The sequence below is a fragment of the Leishmania braziliensis genome, chromosome 24 (genome assembly GCF_000002845.2).
Source record: "Leishmania braziliensis MHOM/BR/75/M2904 complete genome, chromosome 24".
In the NCBI taxonomy this organism is placed as follows: domain Eukaryota; phylum Euglenozoa; class Kinetoplastea; order Trypanosomatida; family Trypanosomatidae; genus Leishmania; species Leishmania braziliensis.
Genome location: NC_009316.2, coordinates 301187 through 322730, shown reverse-complemented (window position 1 = coordinate 322730; position 21544 = coordinate 301187). Strand labels below are relative to the sequence as shown.

Below are 21544 nucleotides of genomic sequence, written 5' to 3'. Positions count from 1 at the left end.
CGTAATGACAGTGCGCAGACGAGGCACGCACGAATGTGTGAGTGCGCCCTTTACGTGCTTGCCGATTTCCTTTGAAGGGACGCTGGGGAGGGGAGGGGGGGAGACCAGGGGTACAGAGAGAGGTCAAACGGGCCTGCGTTCCTTTCTCTCGCCTCCCCCGACTACGCAGCACTCCCCTTTCCTTTCCTTCCTCAGTAGTCGTCATCGTAGAGGGAGAGTACAATGTACTTGGTCACACTAGCGACTACGCAGAAGCTGCGGGCACGGCTCATGCTCACGCGCAGCGGCACGCCCTCCATCCCGGTCACCTCGCACAGCGCCGCCTCCGTTGACAACGCTGCGGCTGAAGAGTCTGCCGCATCACCGCCATCTTCGTTGTCGCCGTCGTCGCGCTCTTCCTCATCAACTGTCACTAGTCGGCCGCTGCCGTCGACAACGGCGACGAAGAAGGGTGCCGGCGCAGCCGACCTGCTCTGGGCACCAGAGCCTGCAGAACGATCTGTGGTGATGGAGTTTGGCTGACAGACAACAACGTGCCGATCCGCTTCAAGGTAGCCGTACCAAGTGGCACCGTAGATGACAGAAGGTGCTGCATAGCTGTGGCTGCTGGAGAGGTCCGCCTTGAGGCGGGATGTGATGAGAGTTATGTCTACGTCTACCGTAGGGCCTGCCTCGAGCACAGCGCCAGAAGCTGCGGATGAGTCGGCGCAGTCGTCCCCAGCATCACCGTCACGGTGCACCACCACCTTGTACGTGCCAATCTGCAGAGGCCGAATTGTATTGGCTGCGGTGGCAGCGCAGCGCAGCACATGTATGTGGACCCCTTCCGTGACGAGCGCGCAGCCACACTCGCCACATGCCACGTCACGAGTACCTTCCCCGAGTGCAACGTCCTCCAGGCCCGTCTCGTACCGTGGGTAGTAACCATTAGCCATTCCATCATCGTTACCGTAACCGTCGCCGCCATTGACGGTGACGGAAGTGTCAATTATGTTTTCATTGTCGTCCCTGCCGTCACGGCTTCCCCGCTCTCCCTCTTCGGTTCCCTTCACAACACAGCACAGGAACTGCGATGCAGGCGAGGCGGAGGTGGCCCCACTCTCTTGCACATTCGACAACACGATGCAGGCTGGAAGGGGAGCCATCGCCGACGCCGGCAACGACGCGCAGTCTTGCAGGCTGATGGCAAGCTGCTCACAGATGCAAACCACCGGGTCGTCCTCCACGTTGGTCTCTTGCGAAGTAACAGAAGAAAGGTAGCTCAGAAGGGTGGGCTGGCGCGTCGCGCTAAGCGGGACTTCGTCCACCACGGACGGCGGCTGTTGCGGCGAAGGTGAGTGGGTCATTTCAGTCGTTTCCGCCACCACAACAGACGGTGACGACACCGCTGACAACTTCTCCCGCTGATCCTCTTCAGCCCCCACTGGTGCTCGCTCATCCGCCGGACCCATCGCGAAGCGGGAGCTGCGTGACCAGTAGTGCGACTGTTGCAGCACCCACAGCGCCAAGTCACGCGCGCTCTCCGCCTCTCTCGTGACGCGTCGTAGAAAGGATTCGCAGAGTCGCCGCAGAGTGCCGAGGTGCTGCGTGACGGTGTCCGCCTCGCGGAGGTACACGGTACACGCCATGGCAGCTTCACAGCACCGGTAGCACACATGTGTGACGTCGTCAATCGCGCGCTGCACTGCTGTCGCCATCACCTCAAGGTCCTCGGTCACAGCGGCGTGCATTAGTCGCTGCTTCGCGTACTTGTAGAGCTCCAAGGGGTCAGGTTCCGTGAGCTGCGCCAGGATGGCTGAGGAGAGAAGTGGAGCGACAGCGGGAAGTCCAAGGTGTGCCCAGAGACGTCTCCGCAGCACTGCATGCCACTCGCGAGCAGCTTTCTCATACACTTCACGTGCGATGCGGGTGTACTCGCGCACATAGCACAACGCGAGCCAATGTGGGGCAGCCAGGGCGGAGAGGTTGGCGTGCAAGTTCACCTCCCACACTGCAGGTGCTGCGGCACCGCTCGATAACGCGCCCGCAACAGTCAAATACAAGCGGTGCTGCTGGGCCACGGCAGGACGGACACCGCTCACGACCGACTCACCAAAGCACATCCAGCCGGGTAGCCCCGTTTCTCTTTGTGGGTGCGTCCTACTGCCAGCTGAGGCCTCAGTAGACACAGTGCAGTGGCGTACCTGCATGTCTTCAACGACGACGTCCTCCCAGGCGGCCACGTTGCCGCGAAGCCCGCTGACAGGCAGGGTAGGGTAGCACGACGGAAGCGACAGTTCTAGGCGTTGTACCTCGTACAGACCGCCGATCAGGCAGCGAAGAACACCGTCGCAGCCAAGCACCATGAGCAGCGATATGGATCTGCTGGCGCGTCTCGCATCTGCAGGGTATCTACCACTCGTCGCGGCAGTTGAGAAGAGCAGATGCGACGCGTCCCCCGCGCCGAAGAGAGAAATAGAGGAGCCTTGAGCAACCTCATCGAGCAACGCAGTCGTCACGCCGGTGCGGACTGGAAGACATCGGGTCTGCATATCCACGTGCATGGCGTTAACGTGCCGGGAGAAGAGCGACGGCACCGCACACCAACCCATGGCGAGCACAGGGCGGCCGGACGGGAGCGTTGTGGGGACTCGAGGCACACTCGTTGATGCGGGTGTCGAGCTGGAGCCACTAGCGCCGTCGCTGCTTACAGGGGCCGTGGCGCCAGGAGTGAGGAAGCGCACCAAGGCACCACCCTCGACGTCTAGCACGAGCAGGAGCCCCGATGGCATCGCAAGGGTGAACAGGCGACCTGACGGCGACCAGCAGCAGCAGACCGAGCTGCCATTGCGCCTCTCCTCATCTGCCGCATTGTCCCTGAGTGCGGACTGGAAGGGCTTCAGGGAGAAGTTGAAGACCGTGGTGAGGGTAGTGGAGCGATAGACAGCGGCCGAGCTCCGCGTGACGAGACCGAAGAGGTTTGCGCACGGACACGCGGTGACAGCCAGGATTGGCTCCGCAGTCGACTTGGAGTGGAGAAGCTTCATCTTGACCCAAGTTGGTGGCTAGAGAGTTGCGGGCAGGAGGCGAAGGAGGGTCTTGGCAGCCTCACGTCTCAACTTTAATGCAGCGCTGCTTTGTAACGGACGCCCTTCGCGGGTCGGCGCATACGCGTCTATGTGCGTGTGTGTGTGTGTGTGTGTGCGTGTGAAGCGATCTCCTGAGCTCATAGCCTGACGGCGGCAAGCAGCAACCAAGAGAAGCAGGGAGAAAGAGACGAGGAATGAAGAAGAGCGGAAGAATCATGTGATGATCTTTCCACTTCAGACGCCCAGTACAGGCCGTGCTTGGTCAGTCAACCTTGTCTCCGCTTCTGCCGAGGGGGGGCACATCAAGACCTATGCTTGATGTGCCCCCCCCTCCCCTTCTTCCCACACTCGGCATCTTTGGATAAGGAGCGAGGCACTTAACGTACGCTCCACAAACGCTAGACAACCAGAAAAGCCGCGTAGCTGTGTTTGTGCGAGGTTCCCCAAGAGGGAGGGCGGGAGGTGCAGTGCGTGCCGAGGTGGGGGCTGCTGCGAGTGTGAGGGCCTGCTAGCGTGCGCTCACAAGACGCAGTACTTGAGAGCGGTCATACAGGGGTAGGGGAGAGATGCGTTGTGTGTGTGTGTCAGACCCGAGAGCGCACCACTGACTCACTGAGTGGCTCCCGCCGGCGCTTCTCTCGCCTTCCAGTGTGTCCAAATGCCCGTGCACTCCATTAGGCGACAGCCGCCACCACTACCCGTGTCGTCAGTAACGCCATTCTCTCCGGCTCCACTACGAACATCGTCTGAGGTGAGCTGCGCCAGCATCTTTTCGCCAAAGAAAAAGCGCACCATGCGTTCTGCGTCGGCTGTGCTCTTGAACTCGTAGTCCGTGCGTACCCACGTCCGTGTGAACCCAAAGCGCTCCTCCAGCCGCTGCGTGTACGTGCTCTGCCGCGTCGGGACCGCAGAGCCGTTACCCAGCGTCTCTAGTATGACCACCGCCGCATCCGAGCGCGTGTTATCAAGCAGACTTAGCAGTGACTGCACAACCGAGTCTACAGCAGCGTGCCAGCGGTCCTCGCCCCACTGCATTCGCATGACGTAGGAGAGAGACCACGCGCAGACAACCAGGGGGCAGCGGGGGTGCTGCGTTTCTGTGAGAAAGTTTGACTGAATTGCCTGAAACGGTACAGGGCGGAGGCACAGTTGCAGCACTGCTGATGGCGCCTTTGTTTCCGCCTTGCTATGGTCCGCGCCGCACAACACAGATGGTGACGACAGCGCGTGAGAGGCGGCGCTGGGAGTATTGCCTTCTCCCATCGTCTCTGCCGGCGCGGCCACGGGTAGCAGAGTCACGGTGTCGTAATGACCGGACTGAGCTGCACTCCGGACGGTGTTCGCCAGACAGCGCCGCAGCATCGATACCTCGCTGTCGTACGCGTAGATGGCCTGAACGGCAGGGTGCTGCGCTACCATCCCCTCGATGCGTCCCGTGCCGCACCCAAAGTCCGCCACACGTACCCACGGCTGCGTGCGGCGCTGCCCCGAAGTCTCCGCAGCGGCATCCACTGGTCCTGGCGCTATAGTACCCGTGCGAGCAATGCGGCCCAGCACGTCCTCCAGGAGTGTGTGGCGCACGGCAGTGCAGTTGTGGTGGTCCATGAGCAGATCGTAGGCCTCCGGAAAGCGGCGGTATATTTCAACCGTACCGACCTTGAAGGGCGGTACAACGGAGGCCACCTCAGCGGACTTGGGCGGTGTGCCGCGAGCCATTATCGTTCTGCTGGTGTCTCGAAGTGCCATGGTGGCGGGGTCATTCGCACACCAGAGAGACTTCAGCTCTCTTTTCAGTCGCGCACTCAAAAGTGCATTGCTCGTCGGAATGGCACTGAAGTCCGCCGCTGCCGACGACAGTGCTGCGGCTTCCGTGGTGGCTACTGCGGAAGCGCATGTTGCCGTTGCACGGGTCTCTGTGTCAGGCCTGGACCCCGTCATGGGTTGCTCGGCCTTGACGCACGTGGCCATCGGGTTGCTGTTGCTCATACAATCAGGCCTCGAGGCCTCTGCGGTCTTGTGCGATGGCGCGTACGCTGTTGATGAGGGCTCCCGTCGACGTTGCCTGAGGTCCTCGTTTTCTGTGCGTCGAACAGCGCAAGCACGCACATGTGCACTCGCCCACCGCGAGAGGATGGAGTTTGGGAAAGAAGAGCGGCAAGGTGGAGAGTGGGGGAGCGCGGAGGCCGTTCGCAGACGGTAGGGGGCGCAATGCAGAGGGACGAGAGAGGGAGGGGGGAGGGTCCGCGGCGGCGAGCCCAGCAATGACGACGACGACCGTGACCGCCAGAAGGGGGAGAGGACGATTCCAGTCATTTTGCTTGGGTACTCTGTGAGGCTTGGTGCCTTGAATCTATGAAGAGAAGAAACAAGAGCAAAGGCGAAGAAACAAAATACACAGACATCCATGCAGGTGCCACCAGACACGCGTGCTACCGCTTCCACTACTGCGAGTACTTTCAAGCTTTCCTCATCTCACACGGTGCAGCAGAGTGCGCTGCTTGCGCCACTCCAACTCCTCTCGCTTTACCATCGCGTACAGGGCACGCTCCACGAGCTTCGCGTCGAAGCCCATGCGTGCAAGCTCCGACAGGAGGCGGTGGTGCTCGACCGTGGCCCCAAGTGTGACGCGGCGGCGCACCGCCTCCTCCACGCGCAGGACAAGTTCACTCTGCGCCTCCGTCAGGGTTTGGTCCGCCACACCGCTCTTGATGGCGTCGACGGTGGCGATCTTGAAGAGCTTGATGGCCTCTTCGGCATCGCTGCGGCTGGCAAGCACGTCAAGCCGCATACGGGCCAGCGACTCCGTAATGCGCACGAGGCTCTCCAGCTGCCGGGCCGTGATCTGGATGATGGGTGTCTTGCTGCTGCTCGCGCCACCACCGCCCGCTGCGCTACCGTTGCCGCTGATCGCCTGGAGGGTTTGCTGATGTGCGTCTCGGCGCACCTGAACGTAGAAGTCGAGCAGCACCTTCATCGCTTCCTCTGAAATGACCGGACGGCAGGTGGAGCGGGCGTAGGAAATATACTTGGTAAAGAAGCCGCGGTCCACCACTTCGCCGTGGCTACTCTGCGCCGCAGAGGCACTCGCCCCACTACCAGCTGAGGCGGACGCACCCGCGCGACCACCGCCGCGTCGCCTACCGTTGCCACTGGCGCTCTTATGCAGCCCGATGACATGGTGAGCCAGCCGCTGATCCGTCTCGGGGTTGCGGGGGTCAATCACCTTGAAGATGAGGTCGAAGCGAGACAGGATGGAGCTCTGGAAGTCCATCTGGTCCTCGTTGGACCGCAGAGGGTCATAGCTGCCGAGAGTCGGGTTCGCAGCGGCCAGCACCGACGTGCGGCTGTTTAGCATTGTTGTGAGATTCGCCTTGGCAATAGAGATGGTCTGCTGCTCCATTGCTTCGTGAATGGCGACCTGATCCTGCTCTCGCATCTTGTCGAACTCGTCAATGCACACAACGCCGCCGTCGGCCAGCACCATCGACCCCGCCTCGAGCACAAAGTCGCCGTTGCCGTTCGAGATGACAGATGCGGTGAGGCCGGCGGCACTGCTGCCTTTTCCAGAGGTGTAGATGCCAATCGGGGCCACCTTCTCCACGAACTTCAGCAGCTGTGACTTGGCCGTCGACGGGTCGCCAATGAAGAGAACGTTCATGTCGCCCCGCAGGAAGTTGCTGCCGCTGCGCTTGCGGGTACCGCCGAACAGGAGGCACACAATCGCCTTCTTCTGATCCTCCAAGCCGAAGATGGCAGGATCGATGCTGGCAGAGAGCCTCTGGAACACCCCACCTTGCTTCGCGAAGGCCTTGAAGGACGCCTCCTCCTCCGGTTGCCACGTCATGGTTGTGCGTGATCGCACACGGGAGGAGAAGTTCTGGTTCACGCTCACCACCGCACAGCAGACATCCTGCGTAGTGCGGAACATGAGACCGACACAGCGCAAGTACTGCGCACGCAAGCCTACCGCCGTGCGACCACGGCCACCGCCGCGTGCGTTGTCAAAGCCACCACGCTTCTCCTGGACTGAGACGACGCCGACGATCTGAACCCGGGAACCGGGGCTGATGCGGTCAACTAAGTAGCGGTCCACAACCACCGTCAGGTGTCGCGGCAGTTCACCGGTCGGCACGTCCTCGTGCAGTTCCTGCAGCTTGATGATCTGCTGGTCCTCGTACTCGCTCTCCATGGGTAGAAGCACATAGGGGTTCGGTCGGCACTTGGCGGAGGACGTACCTCCACCACTGCCAAGGCCGCCACCACCAGCCCCACCGCGGCCGCTGTTCTCCATGCACTGCGGTGGCAGATCAATCGACCGCCCGCCGTTGATGTAGGCTTTGCTGCGACAGCTCGTGCACTGGATAGCCGCCCGGACACAGCGAGCATGTGTGGAGCTGGACTTGACGACAATGCCGCTCACGCAAACAAGCTGCGCCACGGCGGCCTGGGCGAGGTTGCGCAGCGACATGGGGGGGACGCCCCAGAAGAGCTGGACCTGAATCGTCGTCTCGCGACTGTAGGCAGGGAACAACTTGCGCTCCTGCGCCAGCTCCCACATTGCGTGCTCCATCAGGGGCAGTGCACGGGTGGGGTTGTGCTGCACGGCCCCAAAGAGTACCCCGCTGAACTGCTGCAAGTGCGACATATGAAGCTCCACGTAGTGCAGCCCAGCTGACAAGTTGCTCCGCAGCATGTCCATGTAGAGAAACTCATGATGCAGGCGAAACCGCGTGACAAACTCCTTGGTGAGGAGGCGGATGTCGGTGCCCACCTCGCTGTTGCCGTCTACACTGCCGCGGCCATTGTAGCCGTCACCAGACAGCGCGTCGCTGCCGTGGAAGTTTGTGACGTGCACCGTGCCAAGATCCGACTGCATTGTGATCGCTTTGTTGGTGCCTTTTCAAGGGGTGCGGTGTGTGTGTGTGTGCCAACTGCCTTTCTCTTTCGCCTTTTTCGCTCTCTCTATGGGTGTGTATGGTGCCACTGACACGTCTGTGGTCTCTGTGCAACTCTTCGACGTCCCCACTCCTTCCTGAGTATTGGCAGGTCCTTGTACACCCATATGCGCACGTGTGCGTGTGCATGCGTGTGTGTGTGTGGATTTGAATCACGGAGGTTGGTGGATTTTGTGGTCAGGAGAGGAGGGAGGGAAGGAGGGGTGAACAGTAGCACACCTATGCGTTCCCCAGCACGCCTATGCGGCTGTGCAACCTCACTAGGGCGAGGGCCACGACGAGGGGGATGATAGACATGCAGCAGTAACGTCTAGGGGTGCGGAGGAGAGCGAACGAGCAGAAGAAGGGGGCACTTGCACTACGGTACCATGTCAGGGACGGAGACAAGGGGCTTCTAAAGCTGTGGCTGTTGGGACTGCGGTGTCATTACGGTGAAACCAGGCGATACTGCAGGGCTTCCCCGTCTGCCACTCTCCCTCTCTCCTTCTCGTTCGTCAACCGTCCTCATCATACACTCTCCACTCCTCAGGACGTGTCTTTCACCATAACACAGTCAACTGTTTAGAAGGCGCACACACCTGTGTGTGCGCCAGCATGACGCAGCTGCAGTCTCCGCGTGATTGTCATGTCTCCGCCAATGGCTGTTCCCCGTCTGTCCCTTGCAGAGAGGGCGCGAAAAGGGGGAGGTGAGGGCGGAGGTGAGCCACCAACCACTGAAGCAGTCCCGATAGAGAGAGAGAGGCAGGCGCGAGTAGTTTTCTGCCCACCTGCACCGACACAGGCACACGGAGTCACGTCTGCCGCTGCTTCACTCTCTTAGCCTTTTTAGACTCAAAAAACTTTAAGCACTGCTAAGACCGACAAAAAGTATACTTGCCGCATGTCATCATACATCTTCCGCACTCCGTGGCGGGTGTCGTGCGGTGGCGGCGGCGTCGGCGAGAGCCTCGCGCTGGTAGGCGTCGAACGGGGCTTTGGCGCTCAGGATCAGGTAGTCATGGTCTAGCACACCGTTCATCTGCTTCTCTACCAGCAGCGGCAGCAGCCACGCGACCCCTGCATCCACCGTCGAGTAGGGGAGGCGGTGGTACCGAACCATCTCCGACACGCACAGGCGACTCTCGCACCCATGCGTCAGGTAGAATTTCACGACCATCAGCAGTGCGAGCCGCTGACGCGCCAGGCAGAGGACGTTGTGCACGCCGGCCTCTACAAAAAAGGGCCCGTGCGTCGCCAGCGCCGCGTCAAGTAGGTCCTGGCGGGCCGTCTTGAGCGCGTTTACAACGTCGATGAGCTGCGGGACGTCCAGGGCGAGCCAATCTTCGTCCGGTGGCAGCCGTCCCAGAGCCAGTTCCGTTGCTAGCAACTTCACCAGCAACACACGCATGTTGTGGAGTGGGGCGTTGGGCGGGTATACGACGGTCGCCTTTACCAACAGCGCAGCGGCCTCCTCGACAAGAGACATACAAAGCGGCTGACGGAGGAGTGCGCAGGCGTGCCGGTAGTAGAGCATGCACCGCTCCGCCAGCGCTGATGGGAAGCACTCATGAAACGCTGAGATAAAGAGCTCTACGTCGTCGTTCATCGGAGCATCGGCGGCGATCATCTCCATGATGAGGTAGGCAAAGCTATGCAGGAGGTTTTCCTTTTCCTTGGAGTCGTACGTCAGCAGCCAGCGCGGCGCCTCACCAGGCGTGCCGAGGGGCTGCACTGCCGATGTCTTCACGCGCCTGTTGAGGACGGAGAACAACTTCGACGTGACCGTGTTGAGGTTCGACTGCACCGTGGCAACGCCGCGCGCGGTGGCCTCCTCAAAAACGCTGCGCACTCGCCGCAGCACCACCGGAATGACGCTGTACGGCGGGGCATCGGCCTCGTCTCCGCGCTGGAAAAGCGCCTGCAGCAGTTCGCTGAGTTCGTTGGCGTAGTGGCAGGCGTCGGTGAGCGCCTCGGTAGGATGGGCTCGCAGGCCCGCCTTGTAGGCTGCCAAGTCCGTCATGGAAGCGGATGCCGAGGACGACGCCGCACGACTGCCCGTCTTGCCGGACTGCAGCGTGGACAAGATGGTGTTGAGGTACGTGCCGAGGGCGAAGAGCGCGATCCACATCTCACCCGGGAAGGCAGAGCCGCCGTCGTCGGAGCCGTGGGTATCGCGGCCAGAGAGCATCGGCCGTACCTGCCCGTACCAGAGGGCGAGCATCTCGCCGGCGGTCATGCCGAAGTTGCCGTGAACGCCCTCGCTACCGACAACGCCAAAAAAGGCCTGCTCGAGTGCCTTGGCGACGTCCGCTTCCCCGCCACCGGACGCGCCACCGCCGCCGTGACCTCCCAGGACTCTCGAGGAGGCCAGTTGTATGAGGAACGACTTGCACAGACGGGCGGCGATGGATAGCTTCTTTTCATCCGCAGGCAGTGGCGGGATGGAGAGCTTCTCCAGTCGCGACAGGGCAGCTGGTGGCCTCTGCTTGTGCGGTGGTGATGGCGGCGACTGGTATTGGCCATGGGGCAGTGGCGGTATCGCAGAGCGAGAGTCTTGCACCGGTGGCGAAGCGGTAGCCGTGAGGCTACCCGGGTGGGGGCGAACAGGACCGCTGCTGTCATCTTCAGCAGCATTTCTACGGGGTGCGGAGCGGCCTCGGCGTCGGCCAGCGACAGCTTCCGCTCTACCACGATCTGCACCGCTACCCAGCGCCTTGGACTGCTCCAGTGATGGCGGCGTTTTCCCAGGGGATGTGGAAACAAGAAAGGAAGGCGCAGACGCGCGCGCGGGAGTGGCGGCGACTGCAGTAAACACTGAGCCGCCGGTGCCTGGTCCACCACCGACCCCAGGACCTGATCTAGAGGCTGCAGCTCCAAAGGCGGATGTAGTGGTCGCCGGTGTAAACACCGGACCGGTCAAGAGCGGAGAGGGGGCAAACGGGCTTGCATGGAGGCTCGCAGGCGCGTGACTACCGCCATGCTGCGCGGCTCGCTGCCCTAACGAGCTAGCAGGCGGTGGTGCACCGAAGCTGCTGTTCAACTCACCAAAGACGCTACTGCTCCTGTTTGTGCTGGTAGTAGCAATCTTCGCTGCCACCGGAGGGGGAAGCGCAGCTGGCGTGACAGCGGGTGGCGGTGCGGCTAGGGCTACAGCGGAAGCCTTACGGAACACGGAAACGCCAAATGCACTGGATGGTGGCACCGTGACTGAGGGGAGCGAAGCAGGCTCCGCCGCCGCCGCGGTAGCGCTGCTCTTAAACAAGGTGCCCTTCACGGCAGTAGTCGACGGCGCTGCCTCAGGTGCCTTTGAAGTCGCGAGGGCGCTGAATAGGGACGTCGCGGACGCGTTGAGCCTCGGCACGGATGCGCCAAAGACAGACGAGGACGGTGGGGGTGGCTGAGGGCTACTGGCAGCGTTGCCGCTTTGGCTGGTGGTACTAAGAGCCCCAAAGGCTGAGCTGAGGATGGACCCTCCTGCATCGCTGGCACCTGGCCTGCTCTGTGTAGCTGCAGACGACAGGACCGGGGCGGCAGTGGCGGACACGCTTGCACTCTGGTCTCTCTTGTTATTGTCGCTGCTGCGCACCACAGTCGCGGCTCCAGGGAACGTTGATGAGGGTTGCGGGTCACTGCCACAACCCACGAACTGTTTTGGCAGCACGTGTGCGGGGTACAGGGCGGAGGTGGTGCCCCGCCATGCCCGTGACTCTTGGCTACTCTGGTCTGAAGAGCGAGGCTCGGGCAAAACTGGGCGACTATCACCGCCGCCCTTGGCGTTGTTATCCTCCCTGTTGGCGCTCTTGCTTTCTTGGCCTCCCCATGGAGTGGTGAACGACCCACTCACAGAGCTTCGCACACTGCTGCCGCTGCCATCCAAGATGCCCTTGCCACTTGACGCGGGGGTCGGCGGTGGTGGCGGCACCGGCGTAAATGCGGGCAGTGCAGATACTTGAATGGCAGATGACGGCATCGCAGCAAACGACGCCGGCGGCGGCACCGTCACGGCAGTCGGTGCGGTGATTATCGGAGAGGGGCCTGATGAATGGGGCGGCGATGGTTCGCCGGTGCCAAAGACAGGGATGGCTGAGAGCGGCAAAGCTGACCTGCTCCCGGGCAGCACCCCGCGTTGCGGGCCGCTCATGTTGGCGTCACCGCCGTAGCTGGTGATGTTGCTGGCATCATTGACCTTGATAGAGACGGCACCGTCAAGCACAGGCGGCGGTACCACCTGGCTGCCTCCACTAAAGCTAGAAAAGCCTCCGGACTGACTGTTGAAGCTGCCGTGAAGTACGCTGGCGTTGCTTCTGCTGTTACTGAACACGCTCATCAGCGCCGGTTCACCAGGGTTAGGGAATACAGCGCTGGAGGGCATGCCCAGCACACCGCCACCTCTGCCAGGTGCACCGATCGGGGGAGGTGCACCACTGCTGGTGACACCGCCAAAGCTGCCAAAGCCAAACATGCAGTAAAAGAGAAGGAAAGGGTAAAAGCAAAGGATGGACAGCGTCTACATCGATGCATTGCGCATGCGGGTGTAAGGTTGAGGTGGGAGGGAGCGTAATGAAGCGAAGGGGAGGGGAGGGGAGGGGGTGGGTGAGAGGAGCATGTGCGTCTGCGTGTACAGGTGGTAGACACAGAGGGAGAGGGAGGGAGGAGACGAGGCAGAAAAGGACATGGCACAGCGCGGCGCACCCGCACGCACATATGCATTGCGACCAACCAGAGGACATCATTCAAGGAGATGACAATGATGGAGAGGCGAAGTGTAGTGAGATACAGTAGGTCCTATCAAGGGAGCGTTGGGGAGAAGGAAGGAGGAGCGGGGGCTACGCGATCCGTCCGCCCGTCCCACGTCAACAGCAATGACAGACATCCCCCCCATATCCCGTAGACACCCAGGAACACGAGTACTCACACGCAGAGAAAACACAAGCATGCATGTGGAGAGGAGCATCCTTGGGCATGCGGCTTACCTGAAGACGGGTGGAATAGAGAGAGCTAAGCGAAGGCAGAGAAGTGAGGTCTAGTGAGATGAACGCAGAGGAGACGACAGCGAGCAAGTAGCACGTGGCAAGCACACTGTGCCATCGACACACACACACACACACAGTCAGAGACAAACTCAAGTTAGCAGTATCATCGTGAAAGACCGATGTGTGCTAGGGGGGAAGTGTGGGGAGGAAGTGTGAAGGGGGGGGGGTGAAGGAGGAGGCGAGCAGTGAGTCTGCAGAGAATCCCCTTGGTTCTGACCGGCGCAAGTGCAACTGCAAAGCTAGTGCGATGCGGGACCTCCCCTTTCCCCTCCTTTCTCCCTTCACAGACTCCATACGCATCAGCCCCGTGCGGAGTGGAACTCTGTCAGTTCGCCGAAGGAGTGGCCGACCCGAACAGACACTGGTAGAGGCACAGCCAGCCGCAGGACTCGTGCTTGGTCCTCCAGGATGCGCTGCACTCCCCGCACCACCTCGTCGATAGCCACCCGCGGGGTGGCATAGACGAGCTCGTCGTGAATGCTCATCACCAGTGCCAAGGGTGCAGCAGGGAGGTAAGGAAGAAAGCTGTGGCGCTGCTGATGGACGGCTCGCATGGCACTGTGTAGCACGTCGGCCGCGCCGCCTTGTACGGCCTGCGCAATGGCGCGCTGCTTCCGCCGGTTCGCGTCCGTTTCGGCGAGGAGGGTCTTGCGGCCAGACAGCGTCTCCACCACCAAGGAGTTCTGCGCCTCTTGTCGAGTCTCGCGAAGATAGCTCTCGACGCGCGGGTAGGCGTGGTAGAAGCGCCTAAGAAGGTCACGCGCAGAGGCCGACTCCGGGTCGGAGGAGGAGGCCGCTCCCTCTCGGTCGTGCTGCTGCTGCTGCTCCGCTGTTGCAAACTCCTCGTTGATCTTCCGTATACGCACATCCATCAACTCTGGCCCCATGCCGTACAGGAGCCCATACACAATCACCTTTACAGCTTGCCGCTGCTCTGGGCGTACGTGGTCGATGGATGGCAGGCGCAGAACGCTGGCTGTCACGAGCGCCAAAACATCCACGTTGGAAGACAGGTGCTCCTGGAGAGCAGAGTCGCCGCTCAGATGGGCAAGCAGGCGCAGCTCCAGCTGGTTGAAGTCGAATGAGACGAGCACACAACCCGGGGGGGCGCAGTAGAGGTGCCTCAGCGTCCACTGTGGGTGTTCAGGAAAGAGAAGAAACTGTGCCGACGACGCCTGGTCAATCACGCCGGCCTCCGCGAGCGACAACCAGCGATCGACATCTTCCTCCGTTGGCGAGTCGACGTAGCCGTAGGGGCGCAGGGATTCGTCGCCGCCGCCGTTGCTGCTGCGGTCTTGCGTGGCGGAGAGTGCGTGGATCGGGAACGCCGTGCGGGGTGGCTGCTTCGGCAAGTTTTGCACGTTGGGCAGCGCTGAGAAGATACGGCCTGTCGACGTGTTGTGCAGCGCCCAGTCTGGGTGTATCGAGTAGCACACCTCAGACACCTGTGGCATAGGCGCATCCGGCGCTGCAACGTCGTCCTCCACTGCTGCGTCTCGCGGCTTCTCCAGCACGCGCAGGTGCAATCTATCTGAGACCTTGCTGAACATATCATGCAGTCGTTTTTTGGCAGTGACCCGATCTAGGTACGCCATCCACGCACATACGAGCTGACATCCCAGGCGAAACTGTGCTGCCCGCACACAGTTGCTGTGCTTCGCCTGCGCAGCCAGGAGACGCAGATAGTGAGCATTCAGCGCTCGCGGTATCTCGAACATCGTTGAAGCGGCGGTAAGTCGAGCCAAGCACCGATGAACCGCTCCTACGTTCCACTTACTACACTCAGCCTCCTCTGGGGTAGTCGAAGGCGCAACAGGGTCCGTGGTGGCCAGCAAAGCTGCTGCGACGCGAAGTCCCAAGTCTTCGATTGTGGCCATTTGCACATCCAGGAGGGTCAGCATCTTGTGTGTCACCGTATCGTTTACGAAGACACCATGATACGTCATGAGCTCGCAGAGGAAATCCGCGTAGGTGCGCAGTGCGCACAGCTCAGATGGGGAAATGCGGTACCGCACTGCCGAGGCGGGTGACCCTATAACATTGGAACCGCAGCGCGAGGTCGTCAGTGGCAAAGCGCCGATTCCAACACGAGGTGCAGCCACGCCTGTCATCCCAGGGTTCACTATGTCAAGAAGCCTCGACAACACGTGGGTGAAGAACAGCGTCATCACCTTTAGGCCATGGTAGATGTCGGCGAGTGTCGACGCGTCCGCGAGAGAAGAAGAGAGAGGTATGTCACTGTCATATCGATGTCGACGATACTGCTTGTGAGAGCGCAAGGAACGGCGTTTCCTACCGGCTGTTCGGGCAGCTGAAGCGGAGTCGGTACCGGCGGCACCGCTGACCCTGCTGCAGTTGCTATTGAGAGGCTGCTCGGCCAACGGTTGGATGCGATGAAGAAGCTCGATTGCGTCTACCACTTCGTCCTCCGCCGCCCCGTCTGCCGCTACCGCTCGTGTGCTGCCTCCTTCGTCGTGCTCATCCTCTCCGCCGTCATTTCTGTCGCCGGCACCATTGGTGTCGTCCGTTGACGCCTCCCCTAGGCTGTCTAGCTCGGAGTTGTCTTCGAGCCTCATAGACCGAGTCTGATTAGGTAACTGCTGTTCTTGTGGCTGCTGCTGTGCAATCGACTCCGTCTCCTCGTTGAGCAGCTGCTGTGCTTCTGATGGAAGCACCGCCGCGATGTCCGACAACCGATTGACACTCTCCATAGGAAGATGGAAGAGCAAGGCGAGAGAGGGCCGTGACTGCTGCCCCAGTGCTGTCCAGGTGGGCAGGTCGACGACGCTGCTCAGTTCCACTCGGTCCGTCCCCAGAAACAGAAAGAGAAGGCGGTAGAGCAGGCGGCTGTGAAGGAGGAGCTTCGTGACCTGCGGGGCTCGCAGCAGCTGGGCGAGGAGGGGCAAAACGGGGTAGCCGTTAGCAGGGTGCATCGTATACAGCACCGCAGCGCCGAGCGCCGCTTGCGGGTGGCCGTCGCCATCCACGCCACCTCCCAACGCCTCCGAATGATTCATGCACATGTCTGCAGCCCCTCCAGTGTTGCACAGGAGAAAGAATGGCTGCACACTTCTCAGAGCCTCCCGTAGCTCGCCGGCGCTTTGCCGCTCGTACGCCTGCAGCGCCGCCTCGAATAGCTGTGGATGCTGCAGGAGGCGTGTGTGCCCTTGCAGTTGCACATCCACCGCGACTGGACCGAGAAGGCCAGCAAGAAGGGTACCGAAGAGGGGCATTGCGTCGGCCACCACGAGACGACGGCGCGGACCCGTGCCCCAGGCGAGGTTAGGCTGCTGGATTGGATGTTCGGTGCCGGGGGTGTGAGGCGTATTTGCTGCCTCCGTGGAGCCGCTCGCATCACCACTCCCTCGTATCTCGCCGGGAGATGGGGGCGGTGCTGCTACCATGGCCTGCGCACGACAAGTCGAGGCGGCCGCTGGCGCGACCGCCGACGCTCTCGGGGAGGCGGTGTCCGTTGTCGATGCATCTCCGTGCTGTGACTGCGGCTCCAGCTGCTTTTCTGAAGGTCCTCTCTTGGTTGTGACTGCGGGGGTTGCCTCAGCGATGGACGTGGAGCTGGAGGATGCGGAGAAGCGCTCGGCAACAATTGGGGCGCGTGACACCGGCGCAGTGCACGCGGCTTCCAACCAGAACAGCAGCGCTGATTCCTGCCGCGTGTAGCGGCCTTGTGATTGTGCCTCTGCTGGCGGTGAGGATGGCGTGGCTTTGGATGGCATTGAAGAGAGAAAAGAAGTAAGAGAGTCTATACGTAGAAGCATAAGTCGAAGGGTTCGTGACGACTGCGTGGTGTGTGTGTATGTGTGTGTGTGTGTGGGTGTATGCAGCGGTAGGGAATGTCAACGGTGGCAATGGCGATGACAGTGCACGAGTCGTCTACACAAGACGGCACTCAACAGGCGCGGCTGACACCCAGACGCTCACACATTCAGCCGCGTGTAGTTGAGGGGAAGGGACTATTTCGCGCGCCGACGAGCTTTATGAAGCTTCAGCACTTCGCTTCCGCCGTGGTGGTGGCGCAGCTGAAGAGAAACTCGTAACCGCTTGTGTGGGGTAAGGCCAAGAGAGAGAGAGGTGACGCGTTACAAACATTCAGAAAGGCATGAAGCGGGCACTCAAGGCGAGAGGAAAGTAAACACACGGCAGGGGTGCGTACAGTCAATCCCGCGTGCAAGCTGGTACAGAGCAAGACAGCTCACTGTGTGCGTTTGCTTGAGCGTATCGCACCATGCAGCAGGAGCCGCTGCGCATCAGCGCGCGCACACACAGGTACGGGACTCTCATCACACCCGCCCCCCATCTCGAGTGCTGATGGGAGAGGAGTTCATTTCTTTTGCTGCCCGCTTCACCTTGAGTCCTCCCGGATGCATATTTTGGCACGTGTGTGCGCGAGTGCGCGTCGCTTGTTCATGGTGATCCATGCAGATGACCTGTTGGAGGGAGGGAGGGAGAGAAAGCGCATGTAGCGAGAAGCAACAGTTTGTGTATACGTCTGTATGTGTGTGTGTGTGTCAGAGTCAGCGAGGCAGAGCATGAGATTGAGAGGGGGAGCCGAGGTGAAGTACAAGACTGTGCTTTCCCCCCTACACGTGCGGAGTGTGACACACAGAGCCACCACTACACGCAGGGCGCTCACTCGCTTTCACAGGTACTTCGGTGCGCATTGAACACTGGGAAGGGGGACCCACAGGGAGTCAATGATTGGGACAGGGCGTAGCACCGAGGAAATAAGAGATGAGATGAGATGAGAGAGGAGGGGGGGGGGAGGGGGGAGGGGCGACAGCAAGCAATGGAAAAAGCACATCCCATCAACGTGGGAGAAGCAAACTGGACAGCAACTACTGTAGGAGAGGAAGCAGAGAACATGCCAAGGGGGGAGTGGGTGTATGCATCGGTGTCTCGGTGCTCAAATCCAAAGAAGCAGAGAGCACTAGACGAGGCGTAGGCACAGCAGGGGAGGGAGGCGATACGGAACATGGTAGGTTGAGTGTTTGGGTAATGATGGAAGGTTCTGGGAGGGCACTCCTTAAACTATCAAGGCGAGACGGAAAGGGAGGAAGAGGGCCCCCTCTCCTCATATTCCACCGGATGGTGGCCGAAACCCAATCCTCTGACTAGCCATGCCACTCTGGCTCGTTTCTTTCCCGTCACACCACAACGAATAAAGTGTGGGCGTTGGTACGCCTTCAGTACTTTACGACCACTTCCGCTGGCTGCATGACGCGATTGATGTCGTAGTCATCATCGGCATCGCTGGATAATAACTCGAACTGCACCCTGCGCGAGGACACCGCGACACCGGGGCGACTCGGCAGCACAAAGATGCCGCTCGAACGGTTATTGTGGTCAAAGGAAACATGACAGTGTCCACACGTCGCCGCACGCAGGAAGAAGTTGAGGATGCTACACCAGAAGCGGTAGTTAGGTAGAACCTCAGGGCAGTGGTGTAGGCCACTGTGGTAGCGTACGCCGATGCCGATGGCGAAATAGAGAGTACTAAGGCATCCCACCAAGGCCAGTACCACTAACCACCCGTTCATGTTTTTCTTATGGTAGGGAGGGTGCAGCGATGAAGGCAGTGGGAGAGGGGGGAGGGGAGAAGAGGGGAGTATGCCGTGTGTGTGTGTGAAACGAAGGAGATGCTCAGGTCAACGGAGGTGAGCCTCCACGTTCCTTATGCTAGCGTTGACGTAGAATCGAAAAGAGGAAGCTTGTATCTCTGCGCTACCGGTTTAGATGTGGCAGTGTCTGAGCCCACACCCCTACACCCCCCCCCCCCCACACACACACACACACACACACACAGACCGATGGACAAGCAAGAGGTCGGCCGGGAAAGCAGGTGCCGGCAGGGCGGGCGAGGAAGGAAGGATGGGAGAGGTGGCAACTAAAAGGTGCAAGGAAAGCCTCAATCGGCACATTTTACAGGATGGGGCAGAGAAAGGGCGAATTCCCCTCTTCCATGAAGGCAACGTCGCCAGCAGCGAAGGGTGTCTCTAGGGGGAGGGCAGCAGTGGACTCGTGCTTTCCCCTTTATATCCATGAGCAACATCACACCATGGTGGCCGCATACACCGATACGCCCGCACGACGTGAACACGTCCGTGCTTGTGTGTGTGTGTGTGTGTGCGAGTGTGCCTAGGAAGGCCATAAGAGAGAGGGAGAGAGAGAGAGAGGCCTCTTCTGAGGTGGAGAGTAGGGTAGGCAGTGGCGAGGAAGGGAATGGCGATGACGATGCTGGCAGTTCCTGGGGCAACGCAACGCGCCCATCCTTATGCGCATACCTCCCGGGTATATCTACAATAGAGCCCCTCCCCTCCCCCCCCCTATACACGTCAGAAAGAATACAAAGGGGCGTAAGGAGGGTGATGTGCGTCGGAGAAGCAACACTTGCGAAGACAAGCGACTGCGGAGTGCCACAACAGACAGACAGACAGACAGACAGACACACCCACACAGTGCAGTTGCTGAAACGGCGTCGGTTTACTGTCAACGCACGAGAGTATGCACGGAAAGAGAGAGAGAAGTAACCCACTCAGGATGAGGAGCTGAACCGAAAAGAAAGATTCACTGAGGACAAGACGTCAAACCATTCGCATGCGAGCACCCCCAACTTTTCTTGCTTGCTTGCCGATGCGCAGGGCAAGAGGCGAGCCCCAGCTGCAGAAGCGGGGCAGCAACGGTGTGCAACACGACCAAAGCTCGGTGCAGCTGGCATAACGCGTGCGCCCTCCTCGGCTCGACGATGCCACCAAACGACCCTAACAACGAATCAAAACAAAACTGAGGTGCGAGCATCATCGTCGGTGTCCGCAGTGCATCATCTCTGCTTTGGGCCGTAGGACTCTTCCTCACAGCATCTTCCTCTTCTTCATGAAGATGCGCAGGCGGACGAAGGAGCCAAGTGTGATAAGGGCACCGATGCCTACGAAGATATAGACAAACAGCCACGAGAAGCGCTCTGCCTCCATGAGCGAGTAGCGGATGTCCTCGTCGGCGCGGGTGAGGGAAACGAGAGCCATGCGCATGGAGGCGAAGGTCTCGTAGATGTACTGCATCTGCTGTATAGCGCCGCTACCCTTGCCGGCGCCGAGCGTGATGGGGCTGCTCGTGCTGTAGCTCTGCTTCTTGACGCGCGTCAGCTCCGCATCTTCGGCATCGACAATGTCGAGCGTCACGCTTGTCGAGACCGCCGCTTTCGACGCCTTCTCTGACGTGTGAAAGCAAACAGAGATTAGACTATTTGCGTTCACCACGACGATCTCTTTTGCGTCTGGTTTGGCGAACTCGTGCTCCATCAGCACACGGCCGCCACGCGACGTGACGGCCACGGAGACAAAGGGTGTGAGGCTGCGCATCATGCGGTACCGCAGCTCGTAGCGACCACCCTCGGGCTGCTCGCTCGTGAAGCACTTCACCTTGCCTGGTACTACGCTGAACCGAAATGCATGCGCGCCAGTGCTGTAGCCACCGACGAGGAGGACCACTATCGCGAGCGCCATGAAGACGCACGGACACGCCGCACGAGGCATTCGAGGTGAGGAGGGCATTCAATGTACGTGAAGAGTTTATGAAGGGAAGTGAGATGGTGGCAGGCGCATGAGAGGAGCAGCGGGAGGAGAACGGCGCACCTTCTGCCATGAGCAAGAAGGATAGGAGACATGAGAGCGATGAGAAGGGTCAGTGGAGAGAGACGCAGAGGACCACCACCCCGCGCTGCAGCTGTGTGCGCGTGAGTGCAGCGACAAGAGGAGGCGCTTCGCTACATGTGCTCTCAACTGGCGTCTTTCCTTTGCCTTCAGAGAGTTCCTGCTGCTTTACGACTGCGGATCAGCTGTTTTCACATCTGCCACCCGTCGTAGCTCCCTCCTTTGCCTCCAGTGGAGAAGGATGAGGAGTGGGGGATGAAGGAAAAGCGGTGCAGTACGCGCACTCCCACTCAGACACACGCCCGCACACACGTCGAGTGAGCTAGAAAGAGAGAGAGGTGTATGTGTCGCTTCAATACTCCCGTTGGTACTCCTCACTCTTATGTGCGTTGCACCGCCCCTTAGACAACCTGTGTGTTTCTTTCTCTCTCTCCGTGTATGCGTGGGTGAGGGGGGGGGGATAGCGAGTACATGATACGAGAAGACACACCCACACTCATACACGCGCGCGGTTAGATACAAGTATGCACGCGAACCACCGCGTGCGTGCCTATAGCGAGTATTGCTGCTGCTACTGCTGCTGTGTACCACGCCGAGTCCAGCGGTTCATCACCCGCTCCGCTGTCTCGCAGTCCACCTCCTTGCCATGCAGCTTGTCAAAGACAAAGTCACTTTCATCCAGCACTGGGACCTCGCAGTAGATGACGCCGCACGTATCGTGTAGGGCGGTCACGCACAACTTCACATCAGCTTCGTCATCTCCTTTGCTGTACTCCCGACTATGCGGCTGCATCTTGCTGACAGCCTCTTCGCGCGTGCTGCCCTCGATGCCGCTCTGTCCGATA

General features: G+C 60.4%; 8 protein-coding genes across 8 annotated transcripts; all 8 read right to left on the bottom strand.

The window, feature by feature from the left end:
* Window positions 1-191: 191 nt before the first annotated feature.
* Window positions 192-3026, bottom strand: LBRM_24_0940 (conserved hypothetical protein; the record flags this gene model as incomplete). The annotated part of the gene is made up of 1 exon (XM_001565309.1): window positions 192-3026. The coding sequence occupies one exon, from the start codon at window positions 3024-3026 to the stop codon at window positions 192-194; it is 2835 nt and encodes a 944-aa protein (XP_001565359.1).
* A 651-nt stretch (window positions 3027-3677) lies between these two features.
* Window positions 3678-5054, bottom strand: LBRM_24_0930 (conserved hypothetical protein; the record flags this gene model as incomplete). The annotated part of the gene is made up of 1 exon (XM_001565308.2): window positions 3678-5054. The coding sequence occupies one exon, from the start codon at window positions 5052-5054 to the stop codon at window positions 3678-3680; it is 1377 nt and encodes a 458-aa protein (XP_001565358.1).
* Window positions 5055-5535: 481 nt separating this feature from the next.
* Window positions 5536-7944, bottom strand: LBRM_24_0920 (putative minchromosome maintenance (MCM) complex subunit; the record flags this gene model as incomplete). The annotated part of the gene is made up of 1 exon (XM_001565307.1): window positions 5536-7944. The coding sequence occupies one exon, from the start codon at window positions 7942-7944 to the stop codon at window positions 5536-5538; it is 2409 nt and encodes an 802-aa protein (XP_001565357.1).
* A 965-nt stretch (window positions 7945-8909) lies between these two features.
* On the bottom strand, window positions 8910-12464 carry LBRM_24_0910 (conserved hypothetical protein; the record flags this gene model as incomplete). The annotated part of the gene is made up of 1 exon (XM_001565306.2): window positions 8910-12464. One exon carries the CDS (start codon window positions 12462-12464, stop codon window positions 8910-8912), a length of 3555 nt encoding a protein of 1184 aa, XP_001565356.2.
* Window positions 12465-13334: 870 nt separating this feature from the next.
* On the bottom strand, window positions 13335-16268 carry LBRM_24_0900 (putative DNA polymerase theta (polymerase domain only); the record flags this gene model as incomplete). Its single annotated transcript, XM_001565305.1, has 1 exon — window positions 13335-16268. One exon carries the CDS (start codon window positions 16266-16268, stop codon window positions 13335-13337), a length of 2934 nt encoding a protein of 977 aa, XP_001565355.1.
* Window positions 16269-18236: 1968 nt separating this feature from the next.
* Window positions 18237-18590, bottom strand: LBRM_24_0890 (hypothetical predicted transmembrane protein; the record flags this gene model as incomplete). Its single annotated transcript, XM_001565304.1, has 1 exon — window positions 18237-18590. The coding sequence occupies one exon, from the start codon at window positions 18588-18590 to the stop codon at window positions 18237-18239; it is 354 nt and encodes a 117-aa protein (XP_001565354.1).
* A 1311-nt stretch (window positions 18591-19901) lies between these two features.
* LBRM_24_0880 (conserved hypothetical protein) lies at window positions 19902-20582 on the bottom strand (the record flags this gene model as incomplete). The annotated part of the gene is made up of 1 exon (XM_001565303.1): window positions 19902-20582. The coding sequence occupies one exon, from the start codon at window positions 20580-20582 to the stop codon at window positions 19902-19904; it is 681 nt and encodes a 226-aa protein (XP_001565353.1).
* A 688-nt stretch (window positions 20583-21270) lies between these two features.
* LBRM_24_0870 (conserved hypothetical protein) lies at window positions 21271-21492 on the bottom strand (the record flags this gene model as incomplete). The annotated part of the gene is made up of 1 exon (XM_001565302.1): window positions 21271-21492. One exon carries the CDS (start codon window positions 21490-21492, stop codon window positions 21271-21273), a length of 222 nt encoding a protein of 73 aa, XP_001565352.1.
* Between the last annotated feature and the right edge of the window lie 52 nt (window positions 21493-21544).